The 24420-nt window shown below is 42.5% G+C and overlaps 1 protein-coding gene across 1 annotated transcript in view; it reads left to right on the top strand.

Moving 5' to 3' along the window:
* Positions 1 to 24420, top strand: part of LOC115103973 (potassium voltage-gated channel subfamily H member 1-like) — a 59404-nt gene that overhangs the window by 10993 nt on the left and 23991 nt on the right. Inside the window, exons 8-10 of the mRNA XM_029625052.2 lie at positions 179 to 608; positions 13900 to 14099; positions 17418 to 17670. Of these exons, the coding sequence (XP_029480912.1) occupies positions 179 to 608; positions 13900 to 14099; positions 17418 to 17670 (883 nt within the window). The remainder of the gene's footprint in view (positions 1 to 178; positions 609 to 13899; positions 14100 to 17417; positions 17671 to 24420) is intronic.

Raw genomic sequence — 24420 nt, forward strand, 5'->3', positions numbered from 1 at the left:
GGCGGCACACATTTTGCCCAGCATCGTCCAGGTTTGGCCGGTGTAGGACGTCAATGTAAATAAGAATTTGTTCTTAACTGACATGCGTAGTTAAATAAAGGTTCAATTTAAAAAATTTAAATTACTTTTCATTCTCTCTCTAAGCCTAACCATTCCCCTCTTATTTTCTACACATCAGGGCATCAGCAGTCTCTTCAGCTCCCTCAAAGTAGTCCGTCTGCTTCGCTTGGGCCGGGTGGCCCGTAAACTGGACCACTATATTGAGTACGGGGCCGCTGTCCTGGTCCTGCTGGTGTGCGTCTTTGGCCTGGCCGCCCACTGGTTGGCCTGCATCTGGTACAGCATCGGCGACTACGAGGTCATCGACGAGAACACCAACAGTGTGAGGATGGACAGCTGGCTCTACATATTGAGCGAATCGGTGGGGACGCCGTACCGCTTCAACGCCAGTGGCTCCGGTAGGTGGGAGGGCGGGCCAAGCAAGGACTCGGTCTACATCACTTCCCTGTACTTCACTATGACCAGCCTGACCAGCATCGGCTTCGGCAACATCGCCCCCACCACCGACGGAGAAAAGCTCTTCGCCGTGGCGATGATGATGATCGGATGTGAGTAAGAGCCCTACCCATTAAATTTCACACTGTCATCAAAGGAGGCTGGTAGGCTGTAACGGCTGGAATGGAACACATTGAACTTTATCAAAACCATGTTTGATACCTTGTCACCGATTCCATTCCAGTCATTACAATTATATCTCCGCCCACCAGCCTCCTCTGACTGCCGTGTTATCTTTATGAAAAACACCATTTCATTAAGAAATACCATACCAGATGTGTCCACTGCTTCTTCAAGGAGAGGTATTGTTAACAGGCCAGTATGTCTCTGAATCCTTGATGAATTCAGTAGAAGATAGCATGCTGTTTAATGTACTTACTATACAACTCAATCACAGCTAAATTTACCATTAAGTTATTACAGAAAAATGCTTGATTGAAGCATTTATGAACATTGTGATGGTTCATTGTGATGGTTGTGATGGTTCCGAAAAGACAAAGGTTGCGAATTTCACATGGTGCTTAAGGTTTATTATGAGTATGCCAATTTGTTTAATTTTGTGCTGTGAAGATTGTACATATCTAAAGAGGATTTTCAAATGCTTTCATCCATTTTGAGCTGGCAACTGAGTGATTCATCGTGTGCCCATGGTTATTCCTTCTACTGGAGATGCGATTGACACAGTTTTGTCCCGGTCCTATTGTGGAACAAATTGCATTCTCAATTGTAACGCAGGCCTCAAGATTGGGAAATATGATGGATTGCATAAAGGAAAAAGAGTTCTGTTTTGTCTTTTTAGGTCAAGTTGAGATCTACCTGGAAATAGACATAAAATGTGATAGGACTGGACCAACTGTGGCAGGCATCATCAATTTGCGTGGTAGCGTCTTGCTCGAAGTTTGCCAGTATAAAGAAGTTTGTTTAACATGACTATGGACAGACCAGTAAACTTCAACATTCCTGTGAAATATCACAGTTGCGGAATAATGAAGCAAGCGTGATCTGCACCTTTCAACTACTATTCCATCCCAAAATGCATTGCTGACCATTTAGCATACATTATGATCCATACTGACTTGCTATCATAGTGACTTGGTATCAATTTCTGATTGTGAATCAAAACCACAATCCTGGTGTTCGAAGCATCACACTCCAACCAACAGAACCTCATCTTATTTAGCTATTAATACATACGGTACACTGTAAAGGTTGTTTTCAACATGGGGGAAAGTTATCCAGCTCAGGAGATCAATTTGAGTAAAAAACAACAATGCAATGTTATGTTGTTAAATTATAAGACACATGGTATAACTTGAGTGAAGCAGTTTTGCTATAATGTTATAACTCACAAGTGAAGCAGTTTTTAGATTTTTTCCCCAACACATATATGCAGCATTGTTGTGTTGGTGTTGCAGGTGAGGGGGAGTATAAAGAGGTTTGCTTAGCACCTCGGGGAGAGACTGGCTCTGCCCAGGGGTGACAGTGATGCAGGGTGGCAGATGATAAGGGAAGCGAGAGTGATGGGGGGCGCTTGGGGGTCATGCTGCTATTCCTCAGTTGTGGGAAGACAGTCTGCCACCCACAGCCTGGAAGCTGGACAGAAGCTTAGTCATGCAATATGTTGCCAGTTGAGTTGCCTGCCTGCCTGCGTGTGTGTGTGTGTGTGTGTGTGTGTGTTATGTGTTGGATTTCGTTTGTGTCTTGGTCTTTTTGTGAGGGAGTATGTACTGTATCTTCTGTATGTGTATTTGAATATGTGTGCTTGTTTAGGTCTTGACAAATACATTAGTCACTATTCTGCTAATCTTAGCATAATTGTGCAAACTGGTGCCGTAAAACACGGAGGTCCACTCACCCCCGTTGCATTTTGGCGGTGTCCAGAGCTTATGACACGACAGTCTCTGTGGCGGTGTGACAAGATGTTCCTGGCTGTCACAGGGGTCTTGTCTCAGTGCAGCCAGCCGTGTCATACCCTTCTGTGTCCCCATACGCACACCAACCCTCCTCTCCTGCTCCTCTCTCTCCCACAAGGCTTGTTAACTGTTTATATACACTGAGTATACATTTAGAAACACCTGCTCTTTCCATGACAGACTGACCAGGTGATCCAGGTGAAAGCAATGATCCCTTATTGATGTCATTTGCTAAATCCACTTCAGTGTAGATGGAGTGGAGACAGGTTAAACAAGGATTTTTAAGCCAAGAGACAATTGAGACATGGTTTGTGTATTCATAGGGTGAGTGGGCAAGACAAAATATTTAAAGGAAAATGCATCATACGGGGATGATTTCTGTAGTTAGGTTACATATCTAGAAAACCTGATGGCTGACAAGCAAAACTTTTCAGGACTATGTCAACAATGGATTAATGAAACAAATACCAAAATATGGTTTTTGGGTAGAATTTTAAAGGGGTATGGGGGGGGGGGTGAGAGTAAGCTGAGAGTTAGCTAATAGTAATAATTTCAAATTGAAGTCATGTTCTCTTTTGGGCCAGTAATGGTGACTTTTTTCATCCTCAGTGTTGTGCCCAATAGACTACATTATGGAAATGTTATGCAGATGCTTCCAGGTATTGCCTTTTCAAAATGTCAACCAATCGCTTTGCATGTGAATAGTAAACTGATTATTTTGTCATAGTACACATTTTCCCTTCTTTGACTCATTGCTCGCTCAGTGGGAGCTGTCACTTCTGTGATGCGCCCAAGGGGAGGGGAGTACAGGACTCAACCCATTCTGAAAAGAAATATGAGCTAAATCAGGGAGACTTGGCTAAAGACCATGGGTATTATGTATCAGCATAATGATGCCAATGTAGTGCATTGAAATACATTTTATGAGCCCATATGACCCCCTGATAAAATCCTAGTGCCAGTTTATACTGAGTTGTCAGCCATTTTAAGTCAGTTGAAAAATGCCAAGTAGAATTTTTGTTCTGGCGCTTGGCACCCAGGGCCGGTACAGGATGACAGGGGACCCCTTAGGTAGGTTGACAGACATCCTGCCTACCCCTAAAAAGAAGATTCAATGGAGATTTTGATTCATGCAACTGCCACTATAGGCACTATTGACATTGTCAAGAGGTTTGGAACTTTTGGTGTAAATCGCAAGGTAGCTGGTTCAAATCAAATCAAATTCTATTGGTCACATACACATATTTAGCAGATGTTATTGCGGGTGTAGCAAGATGCTTGTGTTCCTAGCTCCAACAGTGCAGTACTATCTAACAAGTCACAATAATGCACACAAATCTAAAAGTAAAATAATGAAATTAAGAAATACACTGCTCAAAAAAATAAAGGGAACACTAAAATAACACATCCTGGATCTGAATGAATGAAATATTCTTATTAAATACTTTTTTCTTTACATAGTTGAATGTGCTGACAACAAAATCACACAAAAATTATCAATGGAAATCAAATTTATCAACCCATGGAGGTCTGGATTTGGAGTCACACTCAAAATTAAAGTGGAAAACCACACTACAGGCTGATCCAACTTTGATGTAATGTCCTTAAAACAAGTCAAAATGAGGCTCAGTAGTGAGTGTGGCCTCCACGTGCCTGTATGACCTCCCTACAATGCCTGGGCATGCTCCTGATGAGGTGACGGATGGTCTGCTGAGGGATCTCCTCCCATACCTGGACTAAAGCATCCGCCAACTCCTGGACAGTCTGTGGTGCAACATGGCGTTGGTGGATGGAGCGAGACATGATGTCCCAGATGTGCTCAATTGGATTCAGGTCTGGGGAACGGGCGGGCCAGTCCATATCATCAATGCCTTCCTCTTGCAGGAACTGCTGACACACTCCAGCCACATGAGGTCTAGCATCGTCTTGCATTAGGAGGAACCCAGGGCCAACCGCATCAGCATATGGTCTCACAAGGGGTCTGAGGATCTCATCTCGGTACCTAATGGCAGTCAGGCTACCTCTGGCGAGTACATGGAGGGCTGAGCGGCCCCCCAAAGAAATGCCACCCCATGACTGACCCACCGCCAAACGGGTCATGCTGGAGGATGTTGCAGGCACGTCTGTCACATGTGCTCAGTGTGAACCTGCTTTCATCTGTGAAGAGCACAGGGCGCCAGTGTCAAATTTGCCAATCTTGGTGTTCTCTGGCAAATGCCAAACATCCTGCACGGTGTTGGGCTGTAAGCACAACCCCCACCTGTGGACGTCGGGCCCTCATACCACCCTTATGGCGTCTGTTTCTGACCGTTTGAGCAGACACATGCACATTTGTGGCCTGCTGGAGGTCATTTTGCAGGGCTCTGGCAGTGCTCCTCCTGCTCCTCCTTGCACAATGGCGGAGGTAGCGGTCCTGCTGCTGGGTTGTTGGCCTCCTACGGCCTCCTCCACGTCTCCTGATGTACTGGCCTGTCTCCTGGTAGCGCCTCCATGCTCTGGACACTACGCTGACAGACACAGCAAACCTTCTTGCCACAGCTCGCATTGATGTGTCATCCTGGATGAGCTGCACTACCTGAGCCACTTGTGTGGGTTGTAGACTCCGTCTCATGCTACCACTAGAGTGAAAGCACCGCCAGCATTCAAAATTGACCAAAACATCAGCCAGGAAGCATAGGAACTGAAAAGTGGTCTGTAGTCACCACCTGCAGAACCACTCCTTTATTGGGGGTGTCTTGCTAATTGCCTATAATTTCCACCTGTTGTCTATTCCATTTGCACAACAGCATGTGACATTTATTGTCAATCAGTGTTGCTTCCTAAGTGGACAGTTTGATTTCACAGAAGTGTGATTGACTTGGAGTTACATTGTGTTGTTTAAGTGTTCCCTTTATTTTTTTGAGCAGTGTATATAAATATTAGGACGAGCAATGTCGGAGTGGCATTGACTAAAATACAGTAGAATAGAAAACAGTACATACATATGAACTGATCAAAGCAGTATGTAATTTTTTTAAAAGTGACTAGTGTTCCATTAATAAAGTGACCAGTGATTCCACGTCTATGTATATAGGGCTACAGCTTCTAAGGTGCGGGGTTGAGTAACCGGGTGGTGCTTGGCTAGTGATGGCTATTTAACAGTCAGATAGCCTTGAGCCTTGTTTTTCAGTCTCTTGGTCCCAGGTTTGATGCACCTGTACTGACCTCGCCTTCTGGATGATAGCGGGGTGAACAGCCCCTGGCTCGGGTGGGGCCTTCCTGTGACATCTCGTGCTGTAGGTATCCTGGAGGGCAAGCCGTGTGCCCCCAGTGATGCGTTGGGCAGACCGCACCACCCTCTGGAGAGCCCTGTGGTTGTGGGCGGCGATACAGACCGACAGGATGCTCTCAATTGTACATCTGTAAAAGCCAAATTTCTTCAGCCTCCTGAGATTGAAGAGGTGCTGTTGCGCCTAATTCACCACACTGTCTGTGTGGGTGGACCATTTCAGATTGTCAGTGAAGTGTACGCAGAGGAACTTGAAGCTTTTCACCTTCTCCATTGCGGTCCCGTCGATGTGGATAGGGGCGTGCTCCCTCTGCTGTTTCCTGAAGTCCATGATCAGCACCTTCGTGCTGAGGTTATTGTCCTGGCATCACTCCGCCAGGACCCTCACCTCCCTGTTGGCCGTCTCGTCATTGTTGGTAATCAGACCTACTACTGTTGTGTCTTCTGCAAACGTGATGATTGAGTTGGAGGCGTGTGTGGCCAAGCAGTCATTGGTGAACAGGGAGTACAGGAGGGGGCTGAGCAGACACCCTTGTGGGGCCCCTGTGTTGAGGTTCAGCGAAGGACCCAGTTGCACAGGGACCCAGTTGCATAGGGCTGGGTTCAGGCGCAGGGCCCCAAGCTTAATGATGAGCTTGGAGGATACTATGGTGTTGAAGGCTGAGCTATTCTTACAGCATTCTTACATAGATATTCCTCTTGTCCAGATGGGATAGGGCAGTGTGCAGTGCGATGGTTCAAGCCTAACACAGGATCCTAGGGAATATACGATCACATGGGGTGTTTTGGACTCATATTGTCTTACGCAACCAGCAGACACATTCGGTTTCAATGATCTAGAACAAAAGCTCAAGGCAACATACAATTCCAACCCTTGCACATACGCACACACACACACTCCTCACTCTGACAGTTAGCTACCTGCAGCTAAAGCCCAGCTTGCTGCCTTATCCAAGTGTCACCAAAGAGAGACCCTGTGCTTGACAGCAAGCCCTAATGGTGATCACTCCCCATGAGGCAACATTTGGAGTTGAGAAGTAGTGAGAGTTTGTGCCTTCAGGGCTCAGCGATTACACTCTTAGGAATGACTGTGTGCGAGCCAGCCTGGACAAAGCCCCAGACATGAGCTAAGTGGCTTGTCAGCTAGCTCTGCGTTTAATTTAGATTTAGGAGTCACACTTAATGTGTGCCACGGACGATCAAACACACTGAGTGTTAGGGCCACTGCATGGTACTAGATTTGTGGGAACTCATTGCCATAGCAACCAATGTCCAGGTGTACCATATTAGCTCATTAGCGTAGTCATTTGTGTATACTCTAATCTACTATGCCTTATTACTTGGACTGATCTTTTTATTGATGCACTGAATACCTGAGACTACTTAATGAGCCGGCTCAAGAATCCAATGGTAAAAATAGATGATCCAGTTCCCTATGAAAGCACCTGGTTCGGCAGACCTCACACAGCATAGTTTCACTACCCCAGTTTCTCCTTTTCTCAAAGCCTGGTTACATTTCGACTCGTTAACGTGACATATATCACATGTAGAGGGTTCCACCACTGTAAAATAAGAACTTGAATCAACCTCAGAATCTCAGATTACATTACATTACATTTAAGTCATTTAGCAGACGCTCTTATCCAGAGCGACTTACATCCTCAGTGAGACCAATTGCTGCTTTAATTTTCCAATATACAGTACCAGTCACAAGTTTGGACACACTGACTCATTCAATGGGTTTTCTTTTTTAAAATTATTTTCTACATTGTAGAATAATAGTGAAGACATCAAAACTATGAAATAACACATCATGGAGTAACCAAAAAAGTATATATATTTTTGATTCTTCAAAGTAGCCACACTTTGCCGTGATGACAGCTTTGCACACTCTTGGCATTCTCTCAACCAGCTGCATGAGGTAGTCACCTGGAATGTTTTTTCAACCGTCTTAAAGGAGTTCCCACATATGCTGAGCACTTGTTGGCTGCTTTTCCTTCACTCTGCGGTCCAACTCATCCCAAACCATCTCAATTGGGTTGAGGTCGGTGATTGTGGAGGCCAGGTCATCTGATGCAGCACCATCACTCTCCTTCGTTGTCAAATAGCCCTTACACAGCCTGGAGGTGTGCTTTGGGTAATTGTCCTGTTGAAAAACAAATAATAGTCCCACTAAGTGCAAAACAGATGGGATGGCGTATCGCTGCAGAATGCTGTGGTAGCCATGCTGGTTAAGTGTGCCTTGAATTCTAAATAAATCACCGACAGTGTAACCAGCAAAGCACCATCACACCTCCTTCATGCTTCACTGTGGGAACTACACATGCGGAGATCATCCGTTCACCTAATCTGTGTCTCACAAAGACATGGTGGTTAGAGGACAGATTTCCACCAGTCTAATGTCCATTGCTAATTTTTCTTAGCCCAAGCAAGTCTCTTCTTATTATTGGTTTCCTTTAGTAGTGGTGTCTTTGCAGCTATTTGACCACGAAGGCTTGATTCACGCAGTCTCCTCTGAACAGTTGATATTGAGATGTCTGTTATTAAGTAATGGTGCAGGAGGGGATGGCTGCCGTTTTATGGGCTCTTAACCAACCGTGCTATTTTGTAGTTTTTTTCGCATTGTTTGTAACTTATTTTGTACATAATGTTGCTACTACTGTCTCTTATGACCGAAAAGAGCTTCTGCACAGTGATAACTCACCTTGAACTAGAGAACTCATTTTTCTTTAATGAGTCGGACGAGAGACATCCGGCGAGGCCCTCATCCCCATCATTCGCAGGAGAAAAAGACGGAGATATCGCGAGTCGTGGCTGAATGATGACATGAATAACATACAGCTGTCGGGTTACACGTTACACACTGTATCGGCAGGATAGAATAGCAGCCAGACGGATTACCAGGCCATGTACTCCGAGCATGCGCTGACCAACTGGCAAGCGTCTACACTGACATTTTCAACCTCTCTCTGTCTGAGTCAATAATACCAACATGTTTCAAGCAGACCACCATAGTTCCTGTGCCCATGAACACTAAGGTAACCTGCCTAAATGTCTACCGACCCATAGCACTCACGTCTGTAGCGATGAAGTACTTTGAAAGGCTGGGCATAGCTCACATCAACACTATTATCCCAGAAACCCTAGACCCACTCCAATTTGCATATCGCCACAGCAGATCCACAGATGATGCAATCTCTCTTTCAATCCACACTGTCCTTTCACACCTGGACAAAAGGAACACCTATGTGAGATTGCTATTCATTGACAACAGCTCAGCGTTCAACACCATAGTGCCCTCAAAACTCATCACTAAGCTAAGGACCCTGGGACTAAACACCTCCCTCTGCAACTGGATCCTGGACTTCCTGATGGGCCGCCCCCAGGTGGTAAGGGTAGTTAACAACACATCCGCCACGCTGATCCTCAACACGGGGGCCCCTCAGGGGTGCATGCACAGTCCCCTCCTGTACTCCCTGTGCACTCGTGACTGCATGGCCAGGCACAACTCCAACACCATCATTACGTTTTCTGATGACACAACAGTGGTAGGCCTGATCACCGACAATGACGAGACAGCTTATAGAGAGGAGGTCAGAGACCTGGCCATGTGGTGCCAGGACAACAACCTCTCCCTCAATGTGATCAAGACAAAGGAGATGATTGTGGACTACAGAAAAGGAGGACCGAGCAACGCCCCCATTCTCATCGACCAGGCTGTAGTGGAGCAGGTTGAGAGTTTCAAGTTCCTTCGTGTCCACATCACTTACAAACTAACATGGTCCAAGCACACTAAGACAGTCTTGAAGAGGGCACGACAAAGCCTATTCCCCCTCAGGAGACTGAAAAGATTTTGCATGGGTCCTCAGATCCTCAAAAGGTTCTACATCTGCACCATCGAGAGCATCATGGTTGCATCACTGCCTGGTATGGCAACTGCTCGGCCTCCGACCGCAAGGCACTACAAGGGGTAGTGCATATGGCCCAGTACATCACCAGTACATCATACCAGGCGGTGTCAAAGGAAGGCCCTAAAACTTGTCAAAGACTCCAGCCACCCTAGTCATAGACTGTTCTCTTTGCTATCGCATGGCAACCGGTACCGGAGCACCAAGTCTAGGTCCAAGAGGCTTCTATTTACATTTACGCTGCTGCTACTCTGTTTATTATCTATGCAATCACTTTAATAACTCTACCTACATGTACATATTACCTCAATTACCTCGACTAACCGGTGCCCCTGCACATTGACTCTGTACCGGTACTCCCTGTATGTAGCCTCGCTATTGTTAGTTTACTGCTGCTCTTTAATTATTTGTTACTTTGTATCTTTCTTAACTGCATTGTTGGTTAAGGGCTTGTAAGTAAGCATTTCACTGTAAGGTTCTATTCAGTGCATGTGACTAATACAATTTGATTTGATTTGAACTCTGCAAAGCATTTATTTGGGCTGTAATTTCTGAGGCTGGTAACTCTAATGAACTTATCCTCTGCAGCAGAGGTAACTCTGGGTCTTCCTTTCCTGTGGCTGTCCTCATGAGAGCCACTTTCATCACAGCACTTGATGGTTTTTGCGACTGCACTTGAAGAAACTTTCAAAGTTCTTTGAATATTGTTGATTGACTGACCATGTCTTAAAGTAATGATGGACGGTCATTTCTCTTTGCTTATTTGACCTGTTCTTGCCTTAATATGGACTTGGTATTTTACCAAATAGGGCTATCTTCTGTATACCACCCCTACCTTGTCACAACACAACTGATTGGCTCAAAACGCATTAAGAAGGAAAGAAATTCCACAAATTAACAAGGCACACCTGTTAATTGAAATGCATTCCAGATGACAACCTCATGAAGCTGGTTGAAAGAATTCCAAGAATGTGCAAAGCTGTCGTCAAGGCAAAGGATGGCTACTTTGAATAATATCAAATATATTTTGATTTATTTTACACTTTTTTGGTTACTACATGATTCCATATGTGTTATTTCATTGTTTTGATGTCTCACTATTATTCTATAATGTAAAATTGTACAATGGCCAGCATCCCGGAGTCGCCTCTTCACTGTTGACGTTGAGACTGGTGTTTTGCGGGTACTATTTAATGAAGCTGCCAGTTGAGGACTTGTGAGGCATCTGTTTCTCAAACTGTACTTGTCCTCTTGCTCAGTTGTGCACTGGGTCCTCCCACTCCTCTTTCTATTCTGGTTAGAGCCAGTTTGCACAGTTCTGTGAAGGGAGTAGTACACAGCGTTGGCCGTTTCTTGGCTATTTCTCGCATGGAATAGCCTTCATTTCACAGAACATGAATAGACGGACGAGTTTCAGAAGAAAGTCTTTGTTTCTGGACATTTTGAGCCTGTAATCAAACCCACAAATGCTGATGCTCCAGATACTCAACTAGTCTAAAGAAGGCCAGTTTTATTGCTTCTTTAATCAGGATAATAGTTTTCAGCTGTGCTAACATAATTGCAAAAGGGTTTTCTAATGATCAATTAGCCTTTTAATATAATAAACTTGGATTAGCTAACACAATGTGACATTGGAACACAGGACTGATGGTTACTGATAGTGGGCCTCTTTACGCCTATGTAGATATTCAATTTAAAAAATCAGCTGTTTCCAGCAACAATAGTCATTTACAACATTAACAATGTCTACACTGTATTTCTGGTCAATTTGATGTTATTTTAATGGACAACATTTTTAATTTTCTTTCAAAAACAAGGACATTTCTAAGCGACCCCAAACTTTTGAATGGTAGTGTACATTTACACACACACACACACACACACACACACACACACACACACGTATATACAAACATACAGTGCATTTGGAACGTATTCAGACCCCTTCCCTTTTTACACATTTTGTTGTGTTACAGCCTTATTCTAAAATGTATTAAATTATATATTTTTCGCACACAATACCTCATAATGACAAAGCGAAAACAGGTTTTTAGAATTTTTTGCAAATTTATTACAATTAAAAAACATACCTTATTTACATAAGTATTCAGACCCTTTGCTTGAAATTTAGCTCAGGTGCATCCTGTTTCCATTGATTATCCTTGAGGTGTTTCTACAACTTGATTGGAGTCCACCTGTGGTAAATGTAATGTATTGGACATGATTTGGAAAGGTACACACCTGTCTATATAAGATCCCACAGTTGGCAGTGCATGTCAGAGCAAAAATCAAGCCATGAGGTCGAAGGAATTGTCCCTAGAGCTCTGAGAGAGGATTGTGTCGAGGCACAGATCTGGAGAAGGGTACCAAAAAAATTCAGCCGCATCGAAGGTCCCCAAAAACACAGTGGACTCCATCATTCTCAAATGGAAGAAGTGTGGAACCACAAGAATCTTCCTAGAGCTGGCTGCCTGGCCAAACTGAGCAATCGGGGGAGAAGGGCCTTGGTCAGGGAGGTGACCAAGAACCCAGTGGTAACTCTGACAGAGCTTCAGAACCTTCCAGAAGGACAACCATCTCTGCAGCAGTCCACCAATCAGGCCTTTATGGCCAGACTGAAGCCACTCCTCAGTAAAAAGCACATGACAGCTCTCTTGGAGTTTGCCAAAAGGCACCTAAAGGACTCTCAGACCATGAAAAACAAGATTCTCTGGTCTGATGAAACCAAGATGGAACTCTTTGGCCTGAATGCCAAGGGACACGTCTGGATGAAACCAGGTACTGCTCATCACCTGACCAATACTATCCCTACGGTGAAGCATGGCGGTGGCAGCAACATGCTGTGGGGATGTTTTTCAGGGGCAGGGACTGGGAGAATAGTCAGGATCGAGGGAAAGATGAAAGGAGCGAAGTACAGTGAGATCCTTGATGAAAACCTGCTCCAGAGTGCTCAAGACCTCAAACTAGGGCGAAGGTTCACCTTCCAACAGGATAACGACCCTGAGCACACAGCCAAGACAACGTAGGAGTGGCTTCGGGAGTCTCTGAATCCAGTTACAATTAAATTACACCCTTAAATTGCTTCTGATAACTGAATGATCCAGCCTAGTGTATGTTGTCAGAACAGTCCCAAGCTGTTGCATTTAACAGTAGTCAACAGTATCCTGATGCATTTTTATCACAGGCGGCTACCCTTAGTTCAGTTCTGTGGCTTGATCAGACAGGTCTATTTGGCCCATCACTCATCACTGCTGCGGCTGGAAAAATGACAGACGTTTTTAGCCCAGCCTAATGCCTCTGAGCATTGCCCCATTGTGTATATGACAAGCCCTCTCTCGTCTCCCTGACTGTTTACCTGTTGTGCTCGCTCGCCGCCTCTGCGAGGATCGATTGCGTCAGCAGCAACAATAATATAGTCATGTCATCCACCTTCTAAAACGTCCTTTGGCAAGGTTGCTCAATATCCCCTTCAGTTTAACAATTATGATGACCCTTTGGTTATAATAAAGCCAGTGATTTTTCAGCTTTTGGTGTGCCACCTGAACGATTGAAAACGAGCACTATGTTTCATTTCCCTTGAAAATGAATGCCACCAGTGTCATCACTAATGGCTGACAGGACCTCTATTGATTTCTCTGACCCTGCTGTGGAGGAGTGGGGCACTGGAAGGGGAATAGGGCGACACATTTTCAGGCAAAGTGCTGACTTGGGTATGAATTGTGAGAGCCGATATTGATTGGATAGCTGCGGGATTGAGACACAGAATGAGAGATGGCTGATTGGTCAGCAGTCAGTGGGAAGTGAGAGGGAGTGTGACACCATTTTGTCTTTACAGACCATCTCCCAAAGCCCATTATGACCAATGGAGAGATAATGTCCGTGTAGAAGAAGATACGATAAATGTAACATGCCACTTGTTTTGCTACACACATCGCTGCATTTGCAAGGGCACAAAATGATGTTTCCAAGTTATGACTGTGAATATGGGGATATTATTGTGATAGATTTACAGACTGTTGTCTGCCGAAAGAAAACATCACGAATGGTTCCTTTGGGTCTCTAGTGTTCTGTTCTTTCACTATTAATAATACACAGAACAGTCTTGTCAGTGAAAAAATGCTAATAAACTCAAAACCATTATTCTTACCAGCTCATAATTTCAAGGGTCCCATTTGCTAGAATCCTTTAGTGGACACATCAACAGTAGGCCATATTTGCCAGCACATTGACCACACTCTTTATTGGTCTTTTCCAGCACTCCTGTATGCCACCATCTTCGGTAACGTGACCACCATCTTCCAGCAGATGTACGCCAACACCAACCGCTACCACGAGATGCTCAACAGTGTCCGCGACTTCCTCAAGCTCTACCAGGTGCCAAAGGGCCTCAGTGAACGCGTCATGGACTACATTGTCTCTACATGGTCCATGTCTAGAGGCATCGATACAGACAAGGTAACGCAAACATTGGCTTAAAACGTCCATACCATTTTGTTACCGTCTCACAGTATGCATCTTTATTTCATGGCTAAGTTGGTCTGTGAGAGGAATCAAAAGGTTATGCATCACCATGGATATTACTGGTATGTGTTGGTGGTATTATGTTGTCATTGTTATACCATTATTATTCATTTATTATAATAATTATTATATTGATACAATTGACTGATTTAACGCTACTCATTGGCCCCCGATTCAAATGTTTAAGATAAGACTGTATCATTCCTCGGACCCCATACCGATCCAAATGTAAAATGCATTGGTCAGAAAATTTATTGAAACGTTAGGAATCGCCGATTCACTAACATTTTTTTTCTCATATTACTTTATTTTTTGCCTTCCAAAACTACCTCATCTTTTGTGACAACTGTTGTGTCCTCTCCTTCGGTGTCAAACTAAAAGCATGTAACTGTTGACAATCATTGATCAACAAGTAATTTTGCATGCCGAACAACCCTAGGGAATATCAGTAGCGTCGTCAAACTGCACACTGTGTCCAGCTTCGCACGCTGACCAATGCGAGGTAGAAGGCCTGTTCCTGATCTTGCACACCTGTGTTCAAATGCTAAAATGGCTTGCGTGATATTAGGGTTTATTAGTTTAGTGACAACATATGTCATTTGCTAGGTTATTGTTATGAATGAACTGTTGAAATAGTTTGTTTTAACCAGAATAAAAGTAAGCTACCAGAAACACATCTCTCATCTAGATGTACCTGCTGAGGTTTACAATAGATTTGATTTTGCTGCACAAAACCCACAAAACAGCAATAGTTTGGGTAGTTTTACTTTAAACAATTAGTGTATATGGTCATTTTTAGACATACAGATTAAAGTTCATTATTTCATAAGGAGGAATCACCTTTTGGGAGGAGCACTGCATGGCTAAAGCGGGAGGAGAAAATAAACTCGCTACACTTCCAAACGGTCAAAACCATTTGATTTTGAGATGGGGGTATAATCCAAAATTGTGCTATATATTTATTGGCTATGTCATAGCTAATTTGTAATGGAAAAATATTGATTCATGTACATTACTAGCTCGAACACTTGATCTGCAAAAATGAGAAGTTAATTAGTGGGTGATGGTAATTTCAGAAGTGCGGGGACAAAGAAATATGGCTACATTGTCCCCACTCCTCCTAATCTGATAGTGGGGTGGCAGGTGGCAAGTGTCCTTTATGGCTCAGATTAGGTGCCTACATAGTATACACCACAGCATAATTTACACACGCAGATGTACACATCAACTCAGACAGATCCAGCTCAGAGAGGCCCAGCTCATGAGTTCCATCACCAGCAGGTTCAGATTTGGAATGGAAAATGTATGTGCTCATACAACAAATATTAGTGCATCGAATTGTATCGCATCGATTCATTCTCGAATTCAACTGAATCACACCAAATCATTTCAAACTAAAACTTAGCGTTCCTGTATCGTATCGGAGGCCACGTATCTAGATTCGAATCGTCTTGAAGGGGAATGATGCACATCCCTACAATTTATTATTATTATTGTATTATGTCAAAAGGGAATAGATTCATACAGAACTAGAAATACGATCTGATGTTCTGTCATCTAGTGTCATATTTCAACATTACTGGTCCTATTTGTCTTCTGGCTCATTCTAAATTAGAATTATTCCTGACCTGGTCCTGCAAATGCCTGTTGGGTATGACCTCTTAACATTTGACACAATAGGAGATGCAGAGGTAATCATGTGCAATTGGCCCTCTATTCCCAGAACAGGGAGAGACTGAAATTTGCAAAGATTCACCCCTTTGAAGTTGATGTGAAAGGGATCATTCTATGTGGGTGGGAAGTTTTAGCTTATTTTTGACTTGTTTCATTCAAACCTTTTTTAAATGCCCACACCAGTAGAAATCTACTTTTTTTTCAACTGAAAGACTATGTCCAGAGCTTACCCATAATATTGCACAATGATTTAAGTTAATAAGTCATCGTTTTAGTCAAAGTATGATATCTTTGGGCTTGAAGTGACAAATTCGAACTGCCCACTTCATGCAAATCCGTGGGCATGTGGTGTTTTTTCCTATGATATGACACACATTATTGTCAGCCTACATTTCAGGGCTGGGTTTTATTGTAATGTTACCACCCACCAGCATGGCATTGTTTATCCATCAGAAAAAGCTGCAATGTTATTACTCTTCACTACTGGGAAGAGCCAAACAGCCTTGTGACCACTTGGCTAACGAGCCATGGAGCAAAATTAACATACGTTTTTCAACCTCCACTTTTTTTTCTTTTTTCCCCCCAAAATTATACAAAATCCATTGGATAATTTGTCACATTTCACTTTTTTTTAGCTAGTCTGTATTAAAAGTGTATATACGGGACCATTTTATAAAATGGTATAATTGCATGATACTGCATAATAGCATTTTGCAAACCTACTCCCCCTGTCGCCCCAAGATCAATGTTTTTGACCACTGAAGTTTTGCTTCACGACACGCTCCACTGCTTTGATTGGTGTAACGTTATCCGCTATCCAGATAATGAAAAGCCACCCGCGAAAGAAAATGGCAGCGTGCATCATGACGAGCTGTCATTGTAGGCTATAATTTCTCTTTTCCTGTGGGCACAGGCTGACTTTGCTCAGGCAAAGCCTGCTAGAAACCTTCCTACCAAAGGTTGCACCTTGTCCATTATAGTGTAGAAAAACGCATATCAGCTATCTTTCAATAGTTATCAATATATTATTGGAGCGTCATCATATTATTTAATCTACTTATAAGGTGGATTCACGGCCGCAATTTATGAACGATGCCAAAACGTTGTAGATAACAATATATGGCGAAGTCAAAGATAGGGCAAACTTTTCCCTAAATTGGGCTCCCGGGTGGCGCAGCATTCTGCATCACAGTGCAAGAGTCCACAGTCCCTGGTTCGAATCCAGGCTATATCACATCCGGCCGTGATTGGGAGTCTAATAGGGTGGCGCACAATTGGCCCAGCATCATCCAGGTTTGGCCGGGGTAGGCCGTCATTGTAAATAAGAGTTTGTTCTTAACTGACTTGCCTAGTTAAATAAAGGTTAAATAAAAAATAAAAATCAATGCTTATGACAAATCCAGCTCCAGAACCAGCCATAGAGCTGGAATATGATGTAGTAAAAAAAACACAACACCATAACATTAGCTAGCTACACTAACAGCTGTCAGTACCCTATTTGTTGATGTTTATCAACTCCACGAAGAAAATACCACAACCAATTTGTGAATATGTATAAGTAACCTTCCTCTCCCGCAGGTGTTGCAGATCTGCCCCAAGGACATGCGGGCGGACATTTGCGTCCATCTTAACAGAAAGGTGTTCAAGGAGCACCCAGCCTTCCGACTGGCTAGCGACGGGTGCCTACGGGCCCTGGCCATGGAGTTCCAGACCACCCACAGTGCCCCTGGAGACCTCATCTACCACGCGGGCGAAAGTGTAGACAGCCTCTGTTTCGTGGTGTCCGGGTCCTTGGAGGTCATCCAGGACGATGAGGTTGTGGCCATATTAGGTGAGGGTTTATTTATTCTTAATTTTTAAACCTTCATTTATCCAGGAAGTGTAATTGAGGCCAGAAGACCAGAGGGAGACATGGTCAAGAGGCCATCTTTGGTATCTGTATGTATAGTCAATATCTGACACTCGAAAACAATTGCATTATAAAATGGTGTGTTTTCATGACCATATTACACTTAGTGACCTTTCAATGCATAGAGCATTGATGGACCTGGCTTATTGCTCATTTGGTGAAATTGAGGTGAGAGTAAAGTGGATTGCGCTGAAAAACATGTTTCCTGTTTGTGTACACCTGACTGTAAGGTATTGCATCACATTAGTATTCAAGACGACAATAGAGACTCTGATTGCGGAGATCCACCCCTTGATGTAGGTTCACGTCTGCTGCTTTAAAGCGTAAACCAGCCTCAAAATAGCAAATTACATCTGTGCTTCTTTTTAATGTTAATTAAAAGTGAATTAAAGCGTCCCTATTCTCTATACAATCTGTTCAGGAAGTATGCTCAACGGCCTACATTGAGCAAACTCAATGTTTTGATAGTCGCATGCTTTTCACTTTCATAAGAGCCGTGACAATATCTGTGCAACCCCTTAGGGCGATTCTCGTGAACCCGTTATTATGCGGAAACGAATGTTGTGAAAATTAGCAGTGAGCATGTCAAAGCAAACAGCAGTAGTCCTAACTCTAATAAACAAAATCAGCTTTGTGTGGATCTCTGGAGGTGACGTACAGATGTAGGATCTTAATTTGAGCCAGTTTGCTACAGCAGGAAAATAATCCTGCAGCAACAGGAAATGTGAATTATTATGTAGATTAATGATGGAACATTTTTTTGTAGGGGTTGATACAAATCCAGTCTGAAAATCAAGTCTGGAATTTCAAAGTGGAAATTACAAATTTCAGAAGCCTTTTTAAACCTCATATACTTACAAGTAAAACATATCTGCATTGCAGGAAAGTTCCCTGCAAACAGGGTGGTCAATAAAATAATTCATTATGATTAAGATCCTACATCTGTGTTCAACCACATGAGAAGTCAAATGAAGACAAATGACACTTTCTGAAATGATACTTTGAGAGTATACTGAACCTCTTGTTGTCTGGGACGTGATGTGAAGAGGTCTACAGCAGGGTTCTCCAACCTTTTCTAGCATGAGAGCTTCTTTAAAAAAAATGAAAGATCAAAAATGTAAATAAATAAACTTAACATCACAATGTTGCGTCACCACAATATTTTGCTTTATGGACAAAAATGGATTACATAATAGCTATATTAACCATATTTTCTCATCTCACTTTAAAATGACTTTCGGCAGGAAAGAAAATAGCGTTGCCGGAGAATTTCTGCACAACACCGGGACCAGAATTGAAACCCCTGCTCTATTACAATTGAGTCAAAGTTTTTCAGTTTAGCCACCCCACTATATAGGAACAAACATGCCATATGTGTGTCAACCTGTAATGGTTAATATTATTTTAAAATGCTTGTGTGATATAATAATAAAAAATAAAGAAATTGCTTTTGTAGGTGTTATGCTGTGCTCATGTAGTGTCTTCCAAATAGACTTACAACACAGAGAACCTTTATCTTAGTTCCTCAAGAGAGAAGAGGCACTCTTGAGTCAGACCTCTGTTAGATGCATGATGGTCTGATAACTCATCCTCAGAGATTAGCTGTGTCACTGAGACAGAAAAACGCTGGTAGGAAGTGGGATGATGAATTTACAATACTCTAGGGCTGCTCTCTGCATCCTTTCGGTGATTGTTTTTCCCTCCACATCGTCAAGCGAGAAGACTGGTTATCACGATGGAGCTCGTATTTACGCGAGGGATAAATATTTGGATTGCCCTCTCCCTCTAGCAGGGACTTAACCTTTAAGAAATGAGCAGGAGAATATCTCGCACTACTAGGGTCTTCACACTTACTTGACTTTTTTGCAGTAATACCCTCAACTACAGATATACTGGAATGTAAACTTGCGAGTTTGTCACGTTTCGACTCATGACACTCTCGAAAGTTGCCCCTCTAAGCACTGTAAACAGAACAACACTCTTACAGTAAAATTGTAATAGCAATGATTTTGAAATGGCTGAAATGTACATACATTTTCTATATAAAAAAAAAACTTGTTTTATCGATTAAAAAAATAGCTGAAATTGTAGTAACAGCATGTTACATTCTAAAAATGGCCGCCGTAGCTTTACATCTCAACAGTGTTTTGTTGTTTTGCTTGACTGCATGGAGGTCCAGGCAAGAAGCAACTCCCCAGGGAATAATTGTTTTCGCTCGCAATTCGCCTTTACCTCATATAGGTGGTGGGCTGTAGCAAGCTATGCTTTAGTTTTCGAGATGAGCGATCTCTGTCGAGGGAGTAGCTGGTTTTTACACATTGTGTATATGTATTTCTGTTGGTAGGTCATGTCAATTCTTTTAATGTTCGCTAGTTGTACAGGCAAACATCGGCGCGTATCAAACTGTAAACTGATCAAAACTCGTGTACTATCCATGGTATTATCTCTGCTGATCACGTTGTCCGTATCTAAAGGTAGTAAACAGCTGGTGAAACCTCGAGAGAGATTGCTGTCCGACAAAACTGCTATCAGGGAAAGTTTATTTTTTGTAATCTAACTATTTAGTTATAGAAACACGATACCATCAATGTAAGCTTGTAAAATTACTCCCAATTTAGAACACCGCAACATTGGTAATTTAGCTAGCTTGCTAGCTAGTTACAACAAGTAGATCTGTTGCTAGTTAGCAGAAGCAGATAGCTTTATCACTAGCTAGCATTTCATTCTGAGACAAGGAGTGTTTTAGCTATCAGTTTATTTCAAGTAATAATTTAAGACTACAAAAATCTATTGGACAAGTAGTGTAAATCTAATACAGTCATCAAGGCAAGACCCACTAATTTCATTCATACGGACTAATAAGAAATGTCACATTATCCCTGTCAATAGTTGGAGTAGGATGATTGCAGAGCTCCCTGCCTCAGACTGTCAGGATGTTTATTTTCTAGCTCACAAACTACATTCCTTTACTGTGATTAGTTTTATTATTTTCTCTCACTTTTGTCTCACATGATATATTCTGCTCTCCTGTGTCCTGCTCCAAGAGATCAACCAAGTGCTATCCATACTGCAGTTTCAACTAGCCCTACTGTCACTATTTAGACATTGAGACTGCATATGCATTTGCCTGTTGTCTTTTCTTTGTGGGGTTTGTCTTACACGGTGTAGTGCATTTCAGAGTTAAATAACACCAACTACAGATACGCATGCTTGTTTGAGCATCTCAGTTTAGATTCAGTTTAACAGGTGACAAATAGACGATTATTGTAACATGCAGTGGGGAGAATATTGCCCCAGTCAGGAGCCCAGGCTTTCGCCATAGATGGTAGTTCTCGTCTCTGGACCACACAAGCTTTAGAGTGCATTCTGCTAAGGCACTTGTCTCTCTCTACATCTGTCAGCTACATTGGTGACCAGGGTGGGATCCTTTCGATATACCTATGGGGCCTGGGCACACAATGCTCCTAGAGAGAAGGGGAAATACTGAAGCATGCCATGATGACAGTTGTAACGTCTCCAAAGGCCCAGGCTTTTGGCATAGATGGTAAAGCCATTTCTGGACTGCAATATTGTAAGATTGTTACCTCCACGGCACTTGATATACGGTGAGGGAAAAAACTATTTTGATCCCCTGCTGATTTTGTACGTTTGCCCACTGACAAAGAAATTATCAGTCTATAATTTTAACCCATCTCCATTCATAGCATACATGACACACACACACAACTATCTATCTATGCTTTTATTTGGGTATCTACACAAAGTATATGATTGAATGTTTCTTTAAGACTGCAGCTAGTTACATGATATTAGACATATAATCAGGCCACAATATGATTCTAAAATGTAAACCAGATGGCTAATGAAACACATGAACATTTGCAGTAGCTGGAAATCCTAGTCAAACGGCAACATTGGCTAGCTTTCAATAAATTGGCTAAATGGTTAACAGAGTTACCTCTTCATACGATCAAGACAATTCGTATTGCATTTTGCATATTTAACGTGCACTTAAAAATATATTTATCGTATTTCAGTCTTTGGGAGCTTGCTATGCTCCTCTTCATCAGACAGCAGCTCGTGTTTTCACCAGAGGCTGTGTTTACATCGCAGACGTAGATAGATGCAGGCCATTGGCTCCTGTCATCACGAGGTGTATGTACGGGAGTTCTGATTTGGTTCCAAGTTTAGAATTTCTGCAAATTTGCCTAAGCAGACAGAGTGGTGAAATACAGTTCTTATAAGAAAATGTTCAAGAATTGAAGGTGCCAACAAATGTTGCAGTCATAAGAATGTTTTACGATCATATACAAAAAATACATATACCAAAAAACTTGGGGATTGATCAAGTTCAGGTTTTCGGTTCGGCCAACAACCTAATATAATGACTTCCATGAAATTGATCAAATGAAGCCTGGTTTGTTCTAAGGTAGCTTTAATATGGTAGCTAGTGTAAGCCTAAAAGCTACTATCTAGCTATGGATCAGCTAAACGTCAGCATTCCTCTACATTTGTAAGAATGCAGAAATGATTTTATTTACATAGCTAATGTTACCTAGTCGTGTATGTTCATTTCCTCTTCCCATTGGGTTAGTATGAGTGTCATTAAAGCAATTTGTGCCAGATGTGGCTTGAGCGGATTAAATTGGACTTGTACTTCCCATTTTTCACAGATCACCTCAAATATCATCCAAGGGAAGAAAGGGTCTCCCAAAAAGCAAGCCATGGTGACAAAATGACAAGCTGTTTGTCTGTTAATGAATCAAAAAGGGACATTCATTTCTCTTTCAAATCAAAGTTTGTCAAATGTTTTCAGACCTCTAAAGTAATCTAATGTCAGGATGAAACCACATGACAACGTGTAGATCCAGCTATATTCCTCCACCCCAAATGAATAGAAAAGTCAAGCACCGAATGAAACCAGGAAATTAGACAGTGCTTAACTTTTCCATTAATTTGGGAGGTATCTACACAACATCATACAATACATTTCATCTTGAAAGTACTGTACTTTCGAGGCCCGAAAACATCTGACAACTTTCATTTATGAGTGAAATGTCCCTTTAATGGGACAATCAGCAGTTTATACATCAAGTGCTGGACATAAATCAATTATATGTACCCATTGATTCTTGAAGAATATAACGTATAAATGACTCATGAGCTTAGTACAACTGTCTTACCCCATCAGAACCCCAAATATAAGCTTGTTTAAGTTCAATGTAAACAAAGTAAATCCAAACAAACACTATGAGCCTCAAAACATGGTTAAAACTAATTGTTATATCATGGATGGTCAGTCCTTGCATCCATAGCTTGTCTATGAATTTGAGAGTGGTAACATTTCTCCAGCCCCATCCCTCAGCTTTTTACAGAAACAGGAGGGGAGTTCACTTTGTTATTGTTATTGTGGTGTGTCCTTACACGTCACGCTCTGACATGCCATATACCACTTGAGAGCTTCTTAGCTTCCGTGCTGTAAGAAAGTATTCCCATTGCTCTGACAAACACAAATTGTTTTATTTCGAGCTTAATTTTTTTTTAAATAACGTTATTTGTAGATGTCAAATCAAATGTATTTATATAGCCCTTCGTACATCAGCTGATATCTCAAAGTGCTGTACAGAAACCCAGCCTAAAACCCCAAACAGCAAGCAATGCAGGTGTAGAAGCACGGTGGCTAGGAAAAACTCCCGTAGAAAGGCCAAAACCTAGGAAGAAACCTAGAGAGGAACCAGGCTATGTGGGGTGGCCAGTCCTCTTCTGGCTGTGCCGGGTGGAGATTATAACAGAACATGGCCAAGATGTTCAAATGTTCATAAATGACCAGCATGGTCGGATAATAATAAGGCAGAACAGCTGAAACTGGAGCAGCAGCACGGTCAGGTGGACTGGGGACAGCAAGGAGTCATCATGTCAGGTAGTCCTGGGGCATGGTCCTAGGGCTCAGGTCCTCCGAGAGAGAGAAAGAAAGAGAGAAGGAGAGAATTAGAGAACGCACACTTAGATTCACACAGGACACCGAATAGGACAGGAGAAGTACTCCAGATATAACAAACTGACCCTAGCCCCCCGACACATAAACTACTGCAGCATAAATACTGGAGGCTGAGACAGGAGGGGTCAGGAGACACTGTGGCCCCATCCGAGGACACCCCCGGACAGGGCCAAACAGGAAGGATATAACCCCACCCACTTTGCCAAAGCACAGCCCCCACACCACTAGAGGGATATCATGTGAAACATAACCACTTTGTGTTCATCACAGACAGACTCAATCTTAAAGCTGAAGTTGTAACGTTTCGGCTGGTGTGTGAATGGCGTCACTGAGGACGCAGGGCAGAACATTTTCTGTCACCAGTTCTATGAAATGGTGCCAAATGGTGTAACTAAATATGATCATATCTATTTTACAGTTATAAGATGAACTCTTAGTAGTCGTTTTCTAAATTGGTTGTTACTATATTAAGAAAGCATGTAAGTCATTTCAAGCCCTATTCATTAAGTTATGTTGAATAGGAACTGTCATAATATTTCATATTTTCATGTACTTGAGCTTGTGTCCTCAAATGTGAGTACACATCAGCAATACATTTTTACTAGAAAAGGGGAGATTTTTATCTTTCTTGGAGTATGTGGCATTACTACTTATTGTTTATGTCCTTAATTAAT

This window comes from Oncorhynchus nerka, linkage group LG21 (genome assembly GCF_034236695.1).
Source record: "Oncorhynchus nerka isolate Pitt River linkage group LG21, Oner_Uvic_2.0, whole genome shotgun sequence".
Taxonomy (NCBI): Eukaryota; Metazoa; Chordata; class Actinopteri; order Salmoniformes; family Salmonidae; genus Oncorhynchus; species Oncorhynchus nerka.